Source organism: Myotis yumanensis, unplaced genomic scaffold (genome assembly GCF_028538775.1).
Source record: "Myotis yumanensis isolate MYYU_CA2020_CCGP unplaced genomic scaffold, mMyoYum1.0.hap1 SCAF_10, whole genome shotgun sequence".
NCBI classification, from domain to species: Eukaryota; Metazoa; Chordata; class Mammalia; order Chiroptera; family Vespertilionidae; genus Myotis; species Myotis yumanensis.
The window spans coordinates 2,325,540-2,342,919 of record NW_027223761.1 but is presented as its reverse complement, the minus strand read 5'-3'; the positions used below and the strand labels follow the sequence as shown (position 1 = coordinate 2,342,919).

The 17,380-nt window shown below is 67.8% G+C and overlaps 1 protein-coding gene across 1 annotated transcript in view; it reads left to right on the top strand.

Annotated features, from left to right (window-relative positions):
* The window catches only part of DAGLA (diacylglycerol lipase alpha), a 56,212-nt gene extending 43,022 nt beyond the window's left edge, over nt 1-13,190 (top strand). The window contains 15 exon segments of the mRNA XM_070427211.1: nt 160-294; nt 912-989; nt 2,822-2,946; nt 4,599-4,752; nt 5,248-5,331; nt 5,441-5,518; nt 5,968-6,048; nt 6,402-6,544; nt 6,857-6,925; nt 7,294-7,366; nt 8,446-8,642; nt 9,638-9,767; nt 10,235-10,422; nt 12,168-12,662; nt 12,664-13,190. Of these exon segments, the coding sequence (XP_070283312.1) occupies nt 160-294; nt 912-989; nt 2,822-2,946; nt 4,599-4,752; nt 5,248-5,331; nt 5,441-5,518; nt 5,968-6,048; nt 6,402-6,544; nt 6,857-6,925; nt 7,294-7,366; nt 8,446-8,642; nt 9,638-9,767; nt 10,235-10,422; nt 12,168-12,662; nt 12,664-13,111 (2,478 nt within the window). The 3' untranslated portion in view covers nt 13,112-13,190.
* The last annotated feature ends 4,190 nt before the right edge of the window (nt 13,191-17,380 follow it).

Here is a 17,380-nt window from a genome sequence, read left to right as displayed (position 1 = left end):
GAGGGCCGCAGGGGTCGGGGGTCGGGCCCAGCTGGCACCACGGGGTGCCAGGGCGAACTGCGCAGGGCCCCCCGCAGACACCCAGCCCCGGGATTCACTCCCGTCTCGTGTCCTCTCTCCTGCTGCCCCGCCCCCGCCCCGCCCCCCCGGACCTCGTAGGATGCCTACTCGGAAATCGCCTACCTCTTCGCCGAGTTTTTCCGGGACCTGGACATCGTGCCCTCTGACATCATCGCTGGCCTGGTCCTGCTCCGGCAGCGACAGCGGGCCAAACGCAACGCCGTGCTGGACGAGGTGAGCGCCCCCTTCCCCCCCCCCCCGCCCCTGCTGCTGCCCCCCCTCCTCGGGGCCCTGGAGGTCACCCTCTGGGACTCGCACCCCTCCTCCCCGACCCCTGCCTGCAGCCACCACTCACCACTCTGCTGAGCCACCTCCCTCCGCTGGGCCATGTGGGCTGCTTCCCAGGCCGGGCTGCCACAGGGACTTCTGACCGTGGAGCTAATGACCGACACAGCCTAGCTTCACCTCTCCATTCCTCCCCAACACTCCAGCCCCAGAGAGCGTCTCCCAGCATCTCCTGCACCGCCCCCCCTCCCCCGCCCCCCGGCCCGGCCTGGGCTAGGCACCGGCCCCAGCAAGGGTCTCCCAGCATCGCCTGCACCGCCCCCCACCCCCCCAGCCTGGGCTAGGCACGTGCCCAGGAAGAGGTGGGTTGATGCTTTAATTGGAAGGGGAGCAGCTGGAGACAGGACAGGACCTGGGCTTTCGGAAGCCGGGCGGGGCCACGGGAGAGCTAGGAACCACGCACTCCTCGGGCTCTCGGGCCCTTGGGAAGCAGGTGGCTTGTAGAGCGGGGTGCCGGGCCCCCTTTCTCAGCGCTGGGCCCCCTTTCTCACACGCCCTTCTTTCAGGCCAACAATGACATCTTGGCCTTCCTGTCGGGGATGCCAGTGACCAGAAACACCAAGTACCTCGACCTCAAGAACTCGGTGAGTCCGAACCTCCCCACCCCACGCTGTCCAGGTCCCCCTCTCCCTCTGCTGGAGGGACCCGAGCAGGCCACCTGCTCCAGCCTGCCCCCTGAGCCCCCCGAGGGCCCCTCCTCTCGGCCTCACCCCCGTCCCCGTCCCCCGGAACCTCCTCCACGCTGGTTTTGCTGAGTCCACTTGCCCACACGCGGCATGCCCGGCCCTGTCATTGCTGGCCTGGCTGGCGTGGCTCAGTGGTTGAGCGTTGACCTATGAACCAGGAGGTCAGGTTCGATTCCCGGTCAGGGCACTTGCCCGGGTTGCGGGCTCGATCCCCAGTGTGGGGCGTGCAGGAGGCAGCCGATCCATGATTCTCTCTCATCATGGATGTTTCTCTCTCTCCCTTCCTCTATGGAATCAATAAAAATATATTTAAAAAATAAGTAAAATAAAAGGCAGCTGCCGTGGCACTTGGGTTTCCAGCTTCCGGTGGCAGAACCTCTCCCAGCGTCTCTGGTGGAAAGCCAGTCAGTGTGTGTGGCACAGGGAACGGGGTGTCCCTGCCATCTGCCGGCTCTGCCCCCCGCACAAGCCAACTGGCTGTGCGCCCGCCCCCAGTGCCTTGACCTTAAGCGAGTCCCTGACCCCTGCGCCTGCTCCCGCATGCGTGGACGGCCTGGGCACCCCTTCTGCCCGGAGCTCTGGTGGCAGGGAAGTGAGCCATCTGAGACCGGCTCTCAGCACGCAGTGGTGCCAGTCCGGACGCTGCCAGCAAGGATTCATCCTGGCATCTGAGCCCCTGGAAGAGCTTGGGTCTCCGTCTGCCCTACCCCCAAAGCAGGCCTGTATCCCCTGTGGAAGTGCTCAGCTCCGAGGGGCAGGGGCAGGCACGAGCCCTAGTGCTGGGGTCCCGCCTGCGCCCGGCAGAGGCCGCCGCCCGCCCCACAGCCTGGGGCTCTGAGGCAGGAGGGTAACCAGCCGGCCCAGGCTCCTTCCCCTCCGGGCCCTGACTCAGGACCTTTCCCACCGCTCAGGGTGACTCATCCCCACTAACAGAGACGACTGACTCCCTCTCCACGCAGGAGTCTCCCAGCCCCGGGGCAGCCAGGACACTGGGCGCAGCTTTGCTCTGTGGGGACCCTGGTGCCTTCTGCCTCCTCCATCCTTAGGGTTGGCAGCAACAGCCCTGGTCTTAGACATGGGTTTCCTGCTGGCACCTTTCTCCAGAGAGACCCCAGTCTGCCCAGAGAGGCCCCAGTCTGCCCAGAGAGACCCCAGTCTGCCCAGAGAGGCCCCAGTCTGCCCAGAGAGGCCCCAGTCTGCCCAGAGAGGTGCCAGTCTGCCCACAGAGATCCCAATCTCCCCACCTGCCCCTTTTAAGCCAGTGACTCAGTGCATCAAGCTAGGGAGTCGGCCACTTGTCTGGTCACCCAGTACCCAGTATCCAGGGCTGGCCCCGCTGCTCAAGGCCCGGACACCCCCAGCGGAGGGCCCGGGGCCTCTCGGGGTTAAGTTTCCCTTCCCAGGGCCTGGCTGCCGAGGGGGCTGCTGGTCACTCCCCCTCCCCCTCTCTTCCCTCGCTGGGAAGCTGGGCACGGAGATTGGCCTGATGCCCCGAGTGCTTCTCTGTCCCCAAAACATTAATTCTGAGGCTGGAGCAACAGGACAGGTCCCGGGAGGATGCGTGCCCTGGTTGCGTGGAGATAATTAGGGAAATGCAATTATCATCTGGAGGAGCGGTCCCTCCTCCAAGGCGGGGGGCGGGGGGGAGGGGGAGGCCGGGCGGCTGCAGCCCGCGGCCCGAGGCTGCGGTGTGAAGGTCAGGAGGTGACCAGCTGCCCCCTCTCTTGCAGCAAGAGATGCTGCGCTACAAGGAGGTCTGCTACTACATGCTGTTCGCGCTGGCCGCCTACGGCTGGCCCATGTACCTGATGCGGAAGCCTGCCTGCGGCCTCTGCCAGCTGGCCAGGTCCTGCTCGTGAGTACGCCCCCCCGCCCCCGCCCCGCCCCGCTGCCCGCCTGCGTGAGGGCTGGGCTGTGAAGCTGGGCCTGGGCTGACCCCCGAGGCTGTGCTGCTTCTCCTCCGGGCCCTCTCTGGGCCTCGACCCCCCCAGCTCGGCATGAGCCCTGGGAGGGAGCAGGTGGCTGTGGGATCCCACGGTTCCGGGTGTGAATCCGGGCTGTGGCCTGGCACGGGGCGTGGGGACTCTCAGGGTGCACTGAGGGGGTCACCCGTGGCTTCCGAGACTGGGCTGCACCCCGTTTTCTCGGCAAGGCCTCCCCGCCTTGGGAAGCGTGTAGCGGTCGAGTGAAGACAAACGTTCTTGCCGACATCGTCAGCATTCGCTTCTTCACGAAACCACAGCTGTCATCGCAGACAGCGGGCAGGCGCGGTCACGTGCTCGCCGGGGTCTCGGCTCATCTGCTGGGCGCTGGCGCCCTCTGGTGGCCAGAGGAGCCGCTGCACCCCGCTGGGTGCCTAGCTCCGCTGCTCACACCCTTCACTTGCGGGGAGCCTGTTTGGGTGCCGGAGACAGAGCAAAGCCTAGTGGCCGGTGGGGAGGTCAGACCACGCGCGCGGGAAGCAGAGCCCGCTGGAGCAGATGAGCGGGAAGGCGGGGTGTGGGAGCCCCCGGGCAGGCGGCTGTGCTAGGGGAGGGGCCGGGGTGGACCCCACCCTAAATAACATCGCAGCCGCAAGGAAGCGAGGCGTCCGGCCACACAGGGCCCAGGAGAGTGTGCCAGGCGGAGTGAGCCGTGGGTGTGGGGACACTGAGGCAGGAACACGGCCACACGGCTGAGGGAGGCCAGGAGGCCATGTGGCCCGCGGAGAGTGGGGGGCAGCGGCCCAGAGAGCCAGGCCAGATCGGCAGCATCCCGGCCGCCGGAAGGGCCCGGCTCTACCCTGGGCAAGAAGGGCAGCGTTGTCCGGTTTGGGGTGAAGTGACCCTCGGCTGGTCTGACTTACATTGGAAAGGGTCACTCTGAGAAGGAAGGTGGGGGCTGAGGGAGATGAGGGGGACACCCCAAGGCAGAGGGCAGGGTGGCAGGGAGCAGGCGCAGGGGTGGAGGCCAGGGAGAGTGGGCAGAGTCCAGGTGGATCTGCAGGGGGAGCGAGCCGCTGTGCTGACCCCTGGACGTGGGCTGTGAGGTGGGGAGGGGACCCCCGTGCCCCGAGCATGGGGCTGAGGGAGGAGCAGCAGGGTTGGGGGACAGCGGGGAGCCCTCGGGGCCTGGGACCTGGAGAGGCTGAGACCCCGTGGGCGGGGGATGGGAGCACCTGGGCATTCGTGGGCACAGGTGGCACCGAAGCCCGAGACTGGGCAAGGCCCTGCCGGGGCCGGTGTGGCCGGGGGAGGGGAGGCCAGCCTGACCCTGGGCCTCGGTGAGGGGACGGGCGAGGAGGCTGCGGCGAGGGAGATGGTCCCGGGGAGAGGGCACCCAGGGCGGAGGAACTGTGGGTCACAGGTCCCCTGCTGCCAGGGGCCAAGAGGGCAGCCTGGGACCTGGCCCCGTGGAACTTTGCAAGGAGCCTGGGAGGGTGGGGCTGCGAGAGCGGGTTCCAGGGGGGGTAACGGGGGAAACTGCTCTGTCGGGGTCCCTGCCCTGAGCCCTGGCACCCCCCCCCAGGTGCTGCCTGTGCCCCTCTCGGCCCCGGTTCGCGCCCGGCGTCACCATCGAGGAGGACAACTGCTGCGGCTGCAACGCCATTGCCATCCGGCGCCACTTCCTGGACGAGAACCTGACGGCGGTGGACATCGTCTACACCTCCTGCCACGACGCGGTGAGCGGCCGGCGGCCGGGCCAGGCTGGCGTCCGCGCGGCGGCCGAGGGCCCGGGTGCCCACGCTGTCCCCAGGCAGCAGGCCTCCCCTAGCTGGGCAGCACAGAGGTGGGCCTTCGCCCCACACCCCCGCTGGGGCTAGGAAGTGGACCCCCACCCCACAGCCAGGGTTGGGGCTCCCCAGCCTCAGCCTTTGGGAGAAGGAGTCCGGGAGGAAGCCGTGAGGCCCTGAGGAGGGCAGCCACCTCCCTGGACGCAGCCGGTGGGGCAGCACCTGGGCGGCCTGAGTCGGGAGCTGGGAGGCAGCGTGGGCTCAGGTGGAACAAGACCTGGGCCGGGAGGGATCTACCAGGCCGGCTGGGGGCTGGGGGGCCGGCTGGGGGGCCGGTGGCCGGAGGAGACGGACTCCCTGGCCGGGAAGGCGTGTGCTGAGGGCACCCACTGCGTCTGGCCCCAGCCCAGGGCTGCTCGGGCTCACGAGCCGCCCTCCTCCCAGGTGTACGAAACCCCCTTCTATGTGGCGGTGGACCATGACAAGAAGAAGGTGGTGATCAGTATTCGGGGAACCCTGTCCCCCAAGGTAGGCTGCCCGCGGCTCCCTGCCCACCACGGGGACCCTCACAGCCCCTGAGAGATGCCGCTTCCCTCTTCCTGTCCTCAGCCCACCCGCGCCTGTCCCCTCTCCGCAGGATGCCCTCACGGACCTCACGGGTGACGCCGAGCGCCTGCCCGTGGAGGGGCACCACGGCACCTGGCTGGGACACAAGGTGCCGCCTCACGGGCCCCGGCCCCGGCTTCCCCCGGGCCAGCACGGGGCCTGTCCTGTGGGGGGTGGGGTCCTCCCTGCTGGCTGGGCTCACTGGTAGAGACTGGTCAGAGAGGTGTGGGTTGCTGGGAGGTCCACTGGGGCTCACTGGCCGGGACCCCATAGTCCTGCCTGGCCTGGATCCTGACCCAGAAGAGCCCGGGGAGGCAGCTGGGAAGAGATCCCGCTGGTTTCTATAGACGCACAGCCCTCTGAGCCTCCGTTTTCTCATCTGTGAAATGGGAACAATGTCATAAAGTGCCCAACAGCCAGGTTGTTATGAGGCCAATAGGGGGAAGTGGGCGGGACAGGGCCCCGAGCTGCTGGTCACTGTGGTTTGGCTGGCCGCTGAGGGGCCTCCCTCCCTCCCGAGCCTTCCCCCAGCACTGACCTCTGTCCCCCCTCACCCAGGGCATGGTCCTCTCAGCCGAGTACATCAAGAAGAAGCTGGAGCAGGAGATGGTCCTGTCCCAGGCCTTCGGGAGAGACCTGGTGAGGCGCCCAGTGGCCGAGCGCTGGGTTGGGGTGGGGGACCCGATGCTTCTAACGGGGTGCAGTCACCTCACCCAGAGGCCGTTCCCAGTGCAGATGCGACGTCTGGGGGAGGGGGTCTCTCCCGGAGAGTCAGGAAGGGGTGACTTCTGAGCCAGCTCCGAAGGAGGAGTGAGGGTTTGTTGGGACAGTCTCCCCAAACGCTGCTCTGTGGGGCCCAGCTTGGTTCTTCCTGCCCCAGCGGCCGCCGCACAGGCACCGCCCAGGCCCTGGGCAGGCGCCTCTGCCGGTGGTCCGAGCCCGACAGCGAGCGCACCGCGCGGGGCCGGCTCTCAGGCTCCTCTCGGTCCCAGGGCCGCGGGACCAAGCACTACGGCCTGATCGTGGTGGGCCACTCTCTGGGCGCGGGCACCGCTGCCATCCTCTCCTTCCTCCTGCGCCCCCAGTACCCGACCCTCAAGTGCTTCGCCTACTCCCCGCCCGGGGGCCTGCTGAGGTGAGCTGCGGCCCAGGTTCTCGGGCTGGGGCTGGGGGGCCTGGAATGGCCTGGTAAGCGGAGGGCGGGCTCTGTCAAGTGCCAAGGGCACCCGGATCTGCCTCGGGCAAAGCCCTGCTGGCAGGAAGGGCGGGGCAGGAGCAGACAGTGCAGCCTGGCCCCGTGCACTCCCCAGGGGGCACTGAGACTAGAAACTGCCCGCCCCACCTGAGCCCCCGCCCCACCTGAGCCCCCACCCCACCTGAGCCCCCGCCCCACCTGAGCCCCCCTCCTGCCGGTCCTGCCCCACCTGAGCCCTCTGCTTCCCTGCAGTGAGGACGCCATGGAGTACTCCAAGGAATTTGTGACGGCCGTGGTTCTGGGCAAAGACCTTGTCCCCAGGCGAGTCACTACTTCCCCTCGCTCTCAGCCGGGCTGTTCCTCCCTCCTCCTCCCTCCTCCCGGCCTCACTGGGCTCCAGGGCTCCCTCACTCAGATGCCTGTCTCCCCGACGGACAAGGGGCGCCAGAGCCCCTTCCGTGCCCTCAGGTGTCCGAGCCTGGAGGACCCACCCTGCCTGGCTCGACCCTCTGCCCACCCTGCGACCCTGACAGCCTGGCCTTCCTGTTCCAGGGTTGGCATGTGCCTGTCCCGCTGCCCCCGCTGCCCCCCGCTGCCCCCGCTGCCCCCGCTGCCCCCCCCCCCCCCCCCCCCGTGCCTCTCCCGGCCTCTGGCCAGGCCAGGCTGACGCCCCCTGGTTCCTCTCCCAGGATCGGCCTGTCGCAGCTGGAGGGCTTCCGCAGACAGCTCCTGGACGTCCTGCAGCGGAGCACCAAGCCCAAAGTGAGCCCTCCCGCCCCCGCCTGGGCCCCCGGCTCCGGGCACCTGGTCTGCCGCATGTGCCCGGCCTGTGCCTCCGCCCACAGCACAGCGGCCCAGCCACGCGTGGCCAGGCTGGGGTGCGGTTGGTGCCAGGGCACCTCAGGTCATCAGAGCTCACCCCCGCCTGCCCTGGTACACGTGGGGAAACTGAGGCCACGAGCGGGCAAGGGACTTGCTTTTGCTCACACAACAAGTAGTAACTGAGTCAGTGTCCTGCCGCGGGCCCTGGGTCCCGGCTTCTGCCCCACAGAGCTGCCCAGGTCGGGAGAAAGCAGCCCCACTCGGGGCTTCCTGTGGGACGGAAAGGCCCATCCCAAAGCCGCCCGTGGCTCCCCGACGCCGGCAGGCGGGCGCTCCCCCGGGGTCGGTGCAGCTCGCTCCGATTTTCCACTCACCCCTCCTCGGGTCTCAGAGGACCCTGTGGCCAGGCAGGGGCGGGAGTGCTGGGGCCGCGGCCTGGACCAGCGGGTCCTCTGTGCCCCCAGCCCTCATCCCATTTGCCGTCCCAGCCCAGGTTGGACTCTTCCCAGCCTCGGTGCCCCTGGCCCTTTGGCAAGCAGGACCGGGGCCAGGTGCCAGGTGCCAGGGTGGGCCGGGCAGTGACGTCTCAGTGGCCGTGTCTGCCTGGAGGAGCTTGTGGGGCTGGAGGTGGGCTGTCCCTGTCAGACCCCGTCCTGGGCACTTGTCGGGCCCGGAGTCAGGGGGCTGGGCACCAGCCCGAGGCAGCCAGGCCTGGCAGGTACAATCCCTCCCCCACGCAGGCCCGTTCCCCACCCGCTAGATCAGGGGCGGCTGGTCCTCCAGGGCCTTCCCCACCCGGAACCTCAACAATGGCTTACGTCTGCCCCTGACGTCTTGGCGGCCGTCACGGCTGCCGTCCAGCTCAGACACGGCCTCTTCAGATGGGCACTGTCCTCCCCTCTGCCCGTGGCCACCCCAGCTCCCACCTGTCACCTGTGAGCCCTCCATCAGAGCTCCTCCATCCCCGCCCACCCAGCCATCCTGCTCAGCTGGCCCCGTCTCCCCCTCCCCCTGCGCAGTGGCGAATCATCGTGGGAGCCACGAAGTGCATCCCCAAATCAGAGCTGCCCGAGGAGGCGGAGGTGACCGCCATGGCCAACACGCGGCTCTGGACCCACCCCAGCGACCTGACCATCGCCCTGTCGGCCAGCACCCCCCTCTACCCACCCGGCCGCATCATCCACGTGGTGCACAACCACCCCGCGGAGCAGTGCTGGTAGGTGCCGCCCGGTCCCTCAGTGGGAGGTGCACCCGGTCCCTCGGCGGGAGGTGGCGCCCGGACCCTCGGCGGGAGGTGGCGCCCAGACCCTCGGCGGGAGGTGCCGCCCAGACCCTCGGCGGGAGGTGGCGCCCAGACCCTCGGCGGGAGGTGCGCCCGGACCCTTGGCGGGAGGTGGCGCCCGGTCCCTCGGCGGGAGGTGCCGCCCAGACCCTCAGCGGGAGGTTGCACCCAGGCCCTCTGCGGGAGGTGGCACCCAGGCCCTCAGCGGGAGGCAGCGGTGGCCAGGACAGAGGCCGTGTCCTCCAGGGGAAGGGGCTATGGGGGCTGGGAGACTGATGGCCCCGGGCACCCACAGTGGGGGATGCCCCAGCCTCCGCCCCTGGAAGAGGAACAAAAGGCCGGTCCAGAGCAGGACTCCAGGCTCCTCTCGTGTCCCTGGGGGCAGCCCCCCCCGCCAACTTTTGGTCCATTTACAAGTGGATGCCATGGAGGGGTCACCCTGAGGCCCTGCCAGCTCACACGTCAGTGGTCACTGGGCATCGCCTCTGGGATGAGGTGCGGACAGCTGTGAGCAGGGGCGGGTGAGAAGAGAGAAAAGGATGGGCAAGCACTTGACTTCTGCTCGGATAGAGGGCTGGGCCGGGGGTCCTCCAACCCAGGCTTGTGAGCTGGGTCCTGCCAGGGGTGGAGCAGGCATGGCCCGGTCACACGCACGGAGAAGGCTGTGCAGGGGCCGGGGCTGAGGTCACGGTCAGCTTCTCCGGGCCTCTGTTGGGGGTCCATGTTCCTAGCCAGGCTGGGAGTGGGGTGGGGGTGGGGCTGAGGGTGAGACAAGAGCCAGGAGCAGGGACGCAGCCCTGCTGGCCAGACGGGCCTGAGGCCGCCAGGTCCACCCGCCCCTGCTAAGCCGGGGCAGAGAGCAGAGCCAGGGCGGGGTCAAGGCCAGGCTGCCGCCCCCGTCAGCGTCTCCCCGGCCCCGTGCCCCTCAGCTGCTGCGAGCAGGAGGAGCCCACGTACTTCGCCATCTGGGGCGACAACAAGGCCTTCAACGAGGTGATCATCTCCCCGGCCATGCTGCACGAGCACCTCCCCTACGTGGTCATGGAGGGGCTCAACAAGGTGAGCCGGGCGCCGGGCGAGCTGGGTCTGCGGCCCCGACTGCAGGCGAGAGTGTGGGTGCTCAGAGGGGTGAGCTGCACCCCCGGGAGGCACGCAGACCTCCGTGTCCTGGTCGTGTCCTAGTCTCTGCTCTGTCGCGTGGCCACGTGGGGAGGAGCTGAAGAGACGCCCAGGGGCCTGTCCCTAAGGCAGCTGAGCTCAGAGGCCCTGGAGGCACCCGCACTGACCGGTGCCAGCCAAGCAGGGGCAGTCTCAGCGCCACCGGCCACAGAGGCTGACCACAGGGAAGGAAAACTCGGTCCTGGGGCGAGGCACAGTCGCAGGGCCGGTCCAGGCCTTCCTGGAGGGGGAGGACCGGCGGGGGGAGCAGGGCCCGCTGGCCTCACGCAGCCCTGAGAGGCCTGGCCTGCCGCCCACCCCACGTGACTGCCACCCGCCCACCACCACCAGCTCCCGTCCTGCCACAGGTGCTGGAGAACTACAACAAGGGGAAGACGGCCTTGCTCTCTGCTGCCAAGGTCATGGTGAGCCCCACCGAGGTGGACCTCACCCCCGAGCTCATCTTCCAGCAGCAGCCGCTGCCCACTGGGCCACCCGTGCCCGCCGGCCTTGCCCTGGAGCTGCCCCCCGCAGACCACCGGAACAGCAGCGCCAGGTGATCCTCGCCCAGCCCTGGCCGGGGGTGTGCAGGGCCCGAGTGTGCTCTCAGGGCACGTGTGTTCCAGGGCACGTGTGTTCCAGGGCACGTGTGCTCTCAGGGCATGTGTGTTCCCGGGCATGTGTGCTCACAGGGCACGTGAGTTCCAGGACACGTGTTCCAGGGCATGTGTACTCTCAGGGCACGTGTGTTCCCGGGCACATGTGCTCACAGGGCATGTGTGTTCCCGGGCACATGTGCTCACAGGGCACGTGAGTTCCAGGACACGTGTTCCAGGGCATGTGTACTCTCAGGGCACGTGTGTTCCCGGGCACGTGTGCTCACAGGGCACGTGTGCTCTCAGGGCACATGTGCTTCCAGGTCACATGTGCTCTCAGGGCATGTGTGTTCCAGGGCATGTGTGCTTCCAGGTCACGTGTGCTTCCAGGGCACGTGTGTTCCAGGGCACGTGTGTTCCGGGGCATGCGTGCTTCCAGGGCACATGTGCTCACAGGGCACGTGAGTTCCAGGGCACGTGAGTTCCAGGGCACATGTGTTCCAGGTCACGTGAGTTCCAGGGCACGTGTGCTCTCAGGGCATATGTGCTTACACATGTGTCCCGTGCACAAACCGAGCCCGCACGCTCACACAGCTCTGCACACACATGCCAGAAGGGGCGAATTTGTCCCCTCTGCTCGGTCTCTCTGCCTTGCTGCCACTGCCCCCAGCCTGCCATCTTGAAGCCCAGATGGGCTAGTGGGCATCTAAGATACATGGCCCCCTGGTCATAAACACATCGGTTCACTCAGACCCGTTTAGACCCAAACGGACAGACACCCAGGCACTCACATACATCACCGTGTGCGGTTAAGTACATGCACTGAAGCTGACACGGCAGCTCTAAGCGCACAGCTCCACGCAGACAGTCCCGTGTAAGACACACCAAGACAGAGGCTGAGACGCACACACAAGGACACGCTTGGACAGGCAGCCCTGCACGGGGATGACAGACTGCGCCTGCACCCAGACCCACACAGACACGCGTGGCGGGTGACACGTGGGCAGCTAGTGCATACACTGTACATACACGCAGAGCGTGCACACCGGCTCCCAGACACCTCCCGCAGTTACACACACTCTTTGGGGGGTCCGTCTGCCTCTCTGGGACCCTTTCTGCCCAGGGCGGCCCCGATGTGGCCCAGAGGCTGATGAGAAGGGTGATCCGCTGGTCCCGGCCCCACGGGGTCCCTGGCATCTCTCCCCGCCTTCTGCGCATTTCCTGAGGCAGCGCGTGCCCAGAGGAGGGGGGTGTGCATTCACAGCTAGAACTGCTGCACCCCCTTCCCCACCTTCCCCACCTTCGTTCACTCCCTGCGGCGCATTGGCCCAGAGGCTCCAGGGCCCACCCAGCAGAGGGCGAGGCAGGAGGCACTCCAGTGGGGCGGGGGGGGGGGGGGATAGAGCTCTGGGAGGGGCACAGGGGGTCCCCCATGGTGCAGTGACAGAGCACAGCTTCCCCCAGGGCCCCCAGCCAGCAGGGCACCCGCCCTGGCTCAACCCAGCATCGGCCCTTTTTCTGTCTTGGGTTCTCGTGAGTTTTCTGTTGTCCTTTTTAAAGGGTCCCTGCCCCTAACGGTTCAACAGCGGCTAACTGAACTTGCCCCTAGGCCCCTCCCCAGGCTCCCTCCGGCCAGGGAGCTGAGGGTCAGCCTCTGCACCCCTCCTGAGTCTCGCCCCTCCCTGCCCTGCCCTGCCCTCTGCAGAAGCAAGTCCCAGTCGGAGATGAGCCTGGAGGGCTTCTCGGAGGGGCGGCTGCTGTCCCCCGTGGCTGCAGCCGCGGCCGCCCACCAGGACCCCGTGGAGCTGCTGCTGCTGTCCACACAGGAGCGGCTGGCGGCCGAGCTGCAGGCGCGGCGGGCGCCGCTGGCCACCATGGAGAGCCTGTCGGACACGGAGTCCCTGTACAGCTTCGACTCGCGCCGCTCCTCCGGCTTCCGCAGCATCCGCGGCTCGCCCAGCCTGCACGCCGTGCTGGAGCGCGACGAGGGCCACCTCTTCTACATCGACCCCGCCATCCCCGAGGAGAACCCGTCCCTGAGCTCCCGCACCGAGCTGCTGGCCGCCGACTCCCTGTCCAAGCACTCCCAGGACACCCAGCCCCTGGAGGCCGCCCCGGGCAGCGGGGGCGCCACCCCCGAGCGGCCCCCCAGCGTGGGGGCCCACGAGCGGGGAGAGGAGGAGGGGGGCGGCGGGGGTGGCGCCCCGCGGAGAGCTGGCGCTGCACAACGGGCGCCTGGGGGACTCGCCCAGCCCGCAGGTGCTGGAGTTCGCGGAGTTCATAGACAGCCTCTTCAACCTGGACAGCAAGAGCAGCTCCTTCCAGGACCTGTACTGCATGGTGGTGCCCGAGAGCCCCACCAGCGACTACGCCGAGGGCCCCAAGTCCCCCAGCCAGCAGGAGATCCTGCTCCGAGCCCAGTTCGAGCCCAACCTGGTGCCCAAGCCCCCGCGGCGCTTTGCGGGCTCCGCCGACCCCTCCTCGGGCATCTCGCTGTCGCCCTCCTTCCCGCTCAGCTCCTCGGGGGAGCTCATGGACCTGACGCCCACGAGCCTCAGCAGCCAGGACTGCCTGGACAAGATCCGGACTCCCAGCCCGCCCGGCGGGGCCGGCGCGCAGCAGGAGGACCTGGCCATCTCGGCACGCTAGCCCCGGGGTGCCTGCGCCTGCGCCTGCGCCAGAGCCGGCGGCCCCTCAGGCTCCAGGCGGCCCCCCCAGGGCTCCAGGCGGCCCCCCCAGGCCCGGCAGCTTTGAGGAGAGGCCCCAAGGGCCAGTGCAGCCTCAGGCCTGGGCACTGCTGCTGAGCTGGGGGTCTGTGTCCCTACCTCAGCCTAGGACCCCCAGTGCCAAGGCAGCTGGCAGCTGGGCCCTCCAGACAGGGGAGGGGTGAGGAGTGGGGAAGAGCCCGGGGGGCCCTGCCACCGCCCCCCCCCCCAGGCCTCCTGGCACCCCTACTCCAGCACAGGCAGTGGCATCCTGACTCCCTGCACTGCCCTCTGGCTGCCCTTCCCCACATATTCTCATCTGTGGTCCAGGCTGGCATCTGTCCTGGCCACCCCCCCCCCCCAGATGTGGTGCCTGCTGGCCAGCCCCTGGGTGACCCCCGCGGGGGCCTGCAGTGCTGTGTATGTTTACAGAAGCTGCTGGGCGGGGCTCAGGGTGTGTCCTGGGCTTGCAAGCGCCCCCTCCTCGATCATGTTCAGTAGCCCCTCTGGGCAGGCGGGGCCGGAGGAGGGGGGTCAGGACCGCCCCTTCTCTACTCGGTGTCCCTCACACTGACCCCTCTGTCGATGGGTCCTGGGCACCCAGGCCCGCCTGCTTGTTCCTTACCTCCCAGCTCGTCTCCACCCCGGGGGTCCTGGTCATTCGAAGGATGGAGGGCACAGCTGGGTCCACCCGGGCTGCTGAGCTAGTGCCCTGGGGGGAAGGGGCACCCCCAACCCCTCTTCCTTTGAGGGTCCCATGCAGCCCCTCCACATCACCGCCCCCCCAAGCCTCAGCAGCCCAGGCCCTCAGATTTGAAACCAAACAGTTCCACTCCCCTCGCCCCTCCTCGCTGGCCTGGGCTCTCGCCTGGGCTTCCTTCCTTCCAGTCGCCCGTGTCCCGTTGGCAGAAAGTGGGACCAAGAGTGGGGCCCGGTGGCACCCGGCGTGCTGCTGGCTCAGGGGCTCTGGGGCTGGCCTGGCGTGGCCTGGGGCCTCCACAGCCCCCCCCCTTGAGCACCTCCCCCCCTCAGGTGGAGGACGCAGGGGAGGTGGAGACCAGGCCTTCTCCCAGAGGCTGAGTGGGGGGCTGTGCATGCTCGCGTGGGGCACGTGGGGCACGTGGGTGCATGTGCATGGGAGCGTGCCGTTCCTGAGGGAGGGGCCGCGGGGGTGCCCACCCGCCGGCCTGCCGCCCCTCCCCCACCTGCCAAGAAGGCAGCCAGTGACCGTGATGTGGCCGGGACACAGGGTGAGCGCAGTTTTGGACGTCACCTGTTCTCCTGGTCTCACCTGCTGCTCAAACCCCCGATTTGGAAAACATACGTGCCAAGGCGCCGAGCATCGCTGTGCCTTCGTCTCCCCGGAGGCATAACCCTCCCGCGCACCCGGGACCCCGCCCCACCCTAGCCTCCCGTCTGCTTGGCTCCCCATCCCATGATCACTGGTACCTTGGGCCTGTGCCATGACCCTGGCCCCACTCACAGCTGGGACTGGCCCCGACCCTGCCCTGGGCCCCTGCCCACCCCGACCAAGGGGCACAGAGACCTGGAGGGAGCTGGGCCTCCCGCAGTCTGTGACTCCCACTCCTCGCAGGCTCCCAGCCTCTGCCCCAGCCCCAGCCCCTGCTGAAGGCCCGCTGCTGGCATAGCCTAGGCCCAGCACAGAAGCTAGATGAACCAGTGGCCCTTCGAGTGCAAAAGCGGACCAATCAGAAATCAGAGTAACATTCCCACGAGCACCCTGGCCAATGGCAGGGAGCCTTTCGGTCCGGCCTTTCCGCTCCTCCTCTGCCGAGGTGGGCCTAGACCTCTAAGGGGCGTGGCGCCCACCCATGCCCAGGACTGAGCCATCAGGGACAGACTCCCCGCCCCAAGGCTGCAGCCACACAGGGTTACAGGCTTGGGGCCAGGGCAGACTTGGACTCAGCCCTGGACGCTCCGGGGCCAGCCCACCCCTACCCTGCCTCTCCCCCTCCCCCCCCCCCACGGGTGGCCTGCCGCGTGTCTCTGCCCTCCTCCCACATCACTCTCGGGGGGTCTGAGCCACCCCCCTCAGCCCAGCTCGGCTCAGCTCGACCCCCACTCTGTCCCCCAGACCCGCAGCACAAGCTCTCCCGGCCGTGCGCTGGCCTGACCTCCCTCCGGGGGCGGGGGTGACCGGTGACCTCCATATGCAATCGATAGCGAGCAGCCGCCCCGCCCCCCCCCGCCCCGCACACGCACTCCACGTGCCATTCTCCCATGACTTTTTTGTACTTAATGTATGAAAGATCCAAACTAATATTGCTGTACAAAGGAAAGACAAATTAATATAGCCTATTCTATAAATATATCTGTATATACAGGGCTCTGTACATTGTATAGACTGTGTATAAACTGGATGTAGAAGCACGCTGGCTGCCTGCGTGACCTCTCTGCCCAGCGGGGGGCTGGGGGCTCGTGGCTGAGGCCAGCGGCAGGGGGCGGGGAGGGGGGACATTCGGCCCTCGCCCTGACCCAGGATCGCACTGAGCGGCCAAGAGACCAGAGGGCTTGGAGCCCTGTTTGAAGGGGGCCCTGCCCAGTGAGATGGTGCCCGCCTGTCTGACCCCCTGGGAAGAGGGGTCTGGGGCTCAAAGAGGGGAAAGTAAGCTTCTCAGGGCCAGGCTGGTGCCACCCCCTCCCCCCAGGGCTGAGAGCTAGGGCAAGGGACGGGGACTCCACCCCCCCACCCCCCCATCCAGGTACGCAGGGGCCCCTGCAAGTCTTTTCTGATGGCTCCCCCGGGTGCGTGCAAAATCCCTGGCCAGGCCCAGGGAACCGGCCATCCTGGCTTCGGGACAGTGGGACCTGGGGAGCAGCTGCAGGACCCGGAGGGGAGGCACCTGGCCTCCTGCCAGCCCCTTGTCCCGTCCTGCCCACTCCACACACCAGGTGGCGCTGCTCCTCCGGTCAGTCCCACCTCCAGGGGCAGTTGGGCCCAGGCACTGACCCGGCCAAGCTTTGACCCAACCTTGACCTTCTCCTTTTCCTAACACTGTGCACCCTCCTACCCTGACCCTTGAGTCCAGAGTGACCCTACTTGGTGGTGGGGGCGGGGTAGGGGGTGGGCAGAGGGACAGAACAGAGCCTGTGTCACTCAGGCCTCTGAGCACAAGAGGAAACGAAGGCTAGAGAAGGGCAGAGACCTGCTCAAGGTCACTCAGGTGGTAAGGTCAGACCTGGACCCAGAGCCCAGACCTCCCAGCCTGGGACGCTGGCCTCCACCCTCACCTAATGGTCTTCAGCGGTTCTGCCCACCCCGTGGTCTCATTTGGTTTGTAAAATGAGCCCATTCAATTAGTGGGGCAGAAGCAACTGGGGGCCAGAGAGGTTCTGTGACTTGCCCTCCGTCACACAGCAGAGTGTGGCATAGGGAGGGGCCCCAAGGGGGGCAATTCTGGGAGCGTCTGGGGGAGGCACGCTGCCTCCCGTCGCCCACTCAGGACGCTCAAATGGTCTCACCTGGGAGGAAGGTGAGCGAGAGCTTAAGGGCCCCCAGACCCAGGTGTGCCCTCTCACCCCAGTCAAGGGAGGCCGTGCCCCTGGCCTCACTGTCTGTGTCCAGCTCCCCGCCCTTTGGGCTTCCTCTGTCAATGGGAGGAGGCCAGGGCTGTAGGGTCCATGGAGGCCAGGAGGCCTGTGGGAGGGAGGCCTGGCCAGTGCACTGAGCCCCACCCTCTCCTGGGCTGGCCTCCAACTGGTTACTCATTAACCCTTAAGTCCCCGCCTCCCTTTCCCAGGGCTGCCTTCTGTCGGCTGCCTCCTCCTGGCCCCGCTGCCGAGGGGCAGGCCAGCACTGGGTGCTGTGGCCAGACCTGGAATCGTCGAAAGTACCATTTATCGATCGCTTCCCTGGTCCTTGGCCTGCACTGTGAGGCGGGAATAAGGGGCTGGTTTACAGATGAGGCTTCTAAGGACCGGAAGGCAGGCCTCGGAGGATGGGGGAGCCGGCCATCATGGAGGGTGCATCGGCTGGGCCTCAGCTGAGTTCTGGGTCCCTCACTCACTGTGGCCGGGTGGGGAGAGGGTGCAGGTGGGGACTCCTCTCCATGGACGGGCCCCTCATCCATGCAAGGATGCAAGGCTCCCTGGGGTGCCCTCCCGAGCCCCAGCCACTGGCCTGCCCCCCTCCCCCGCCCCCCGCTCTGCCCCAGCTGGGTGAGTTGGGAGATGCTAGCTTTAACTCTTGACC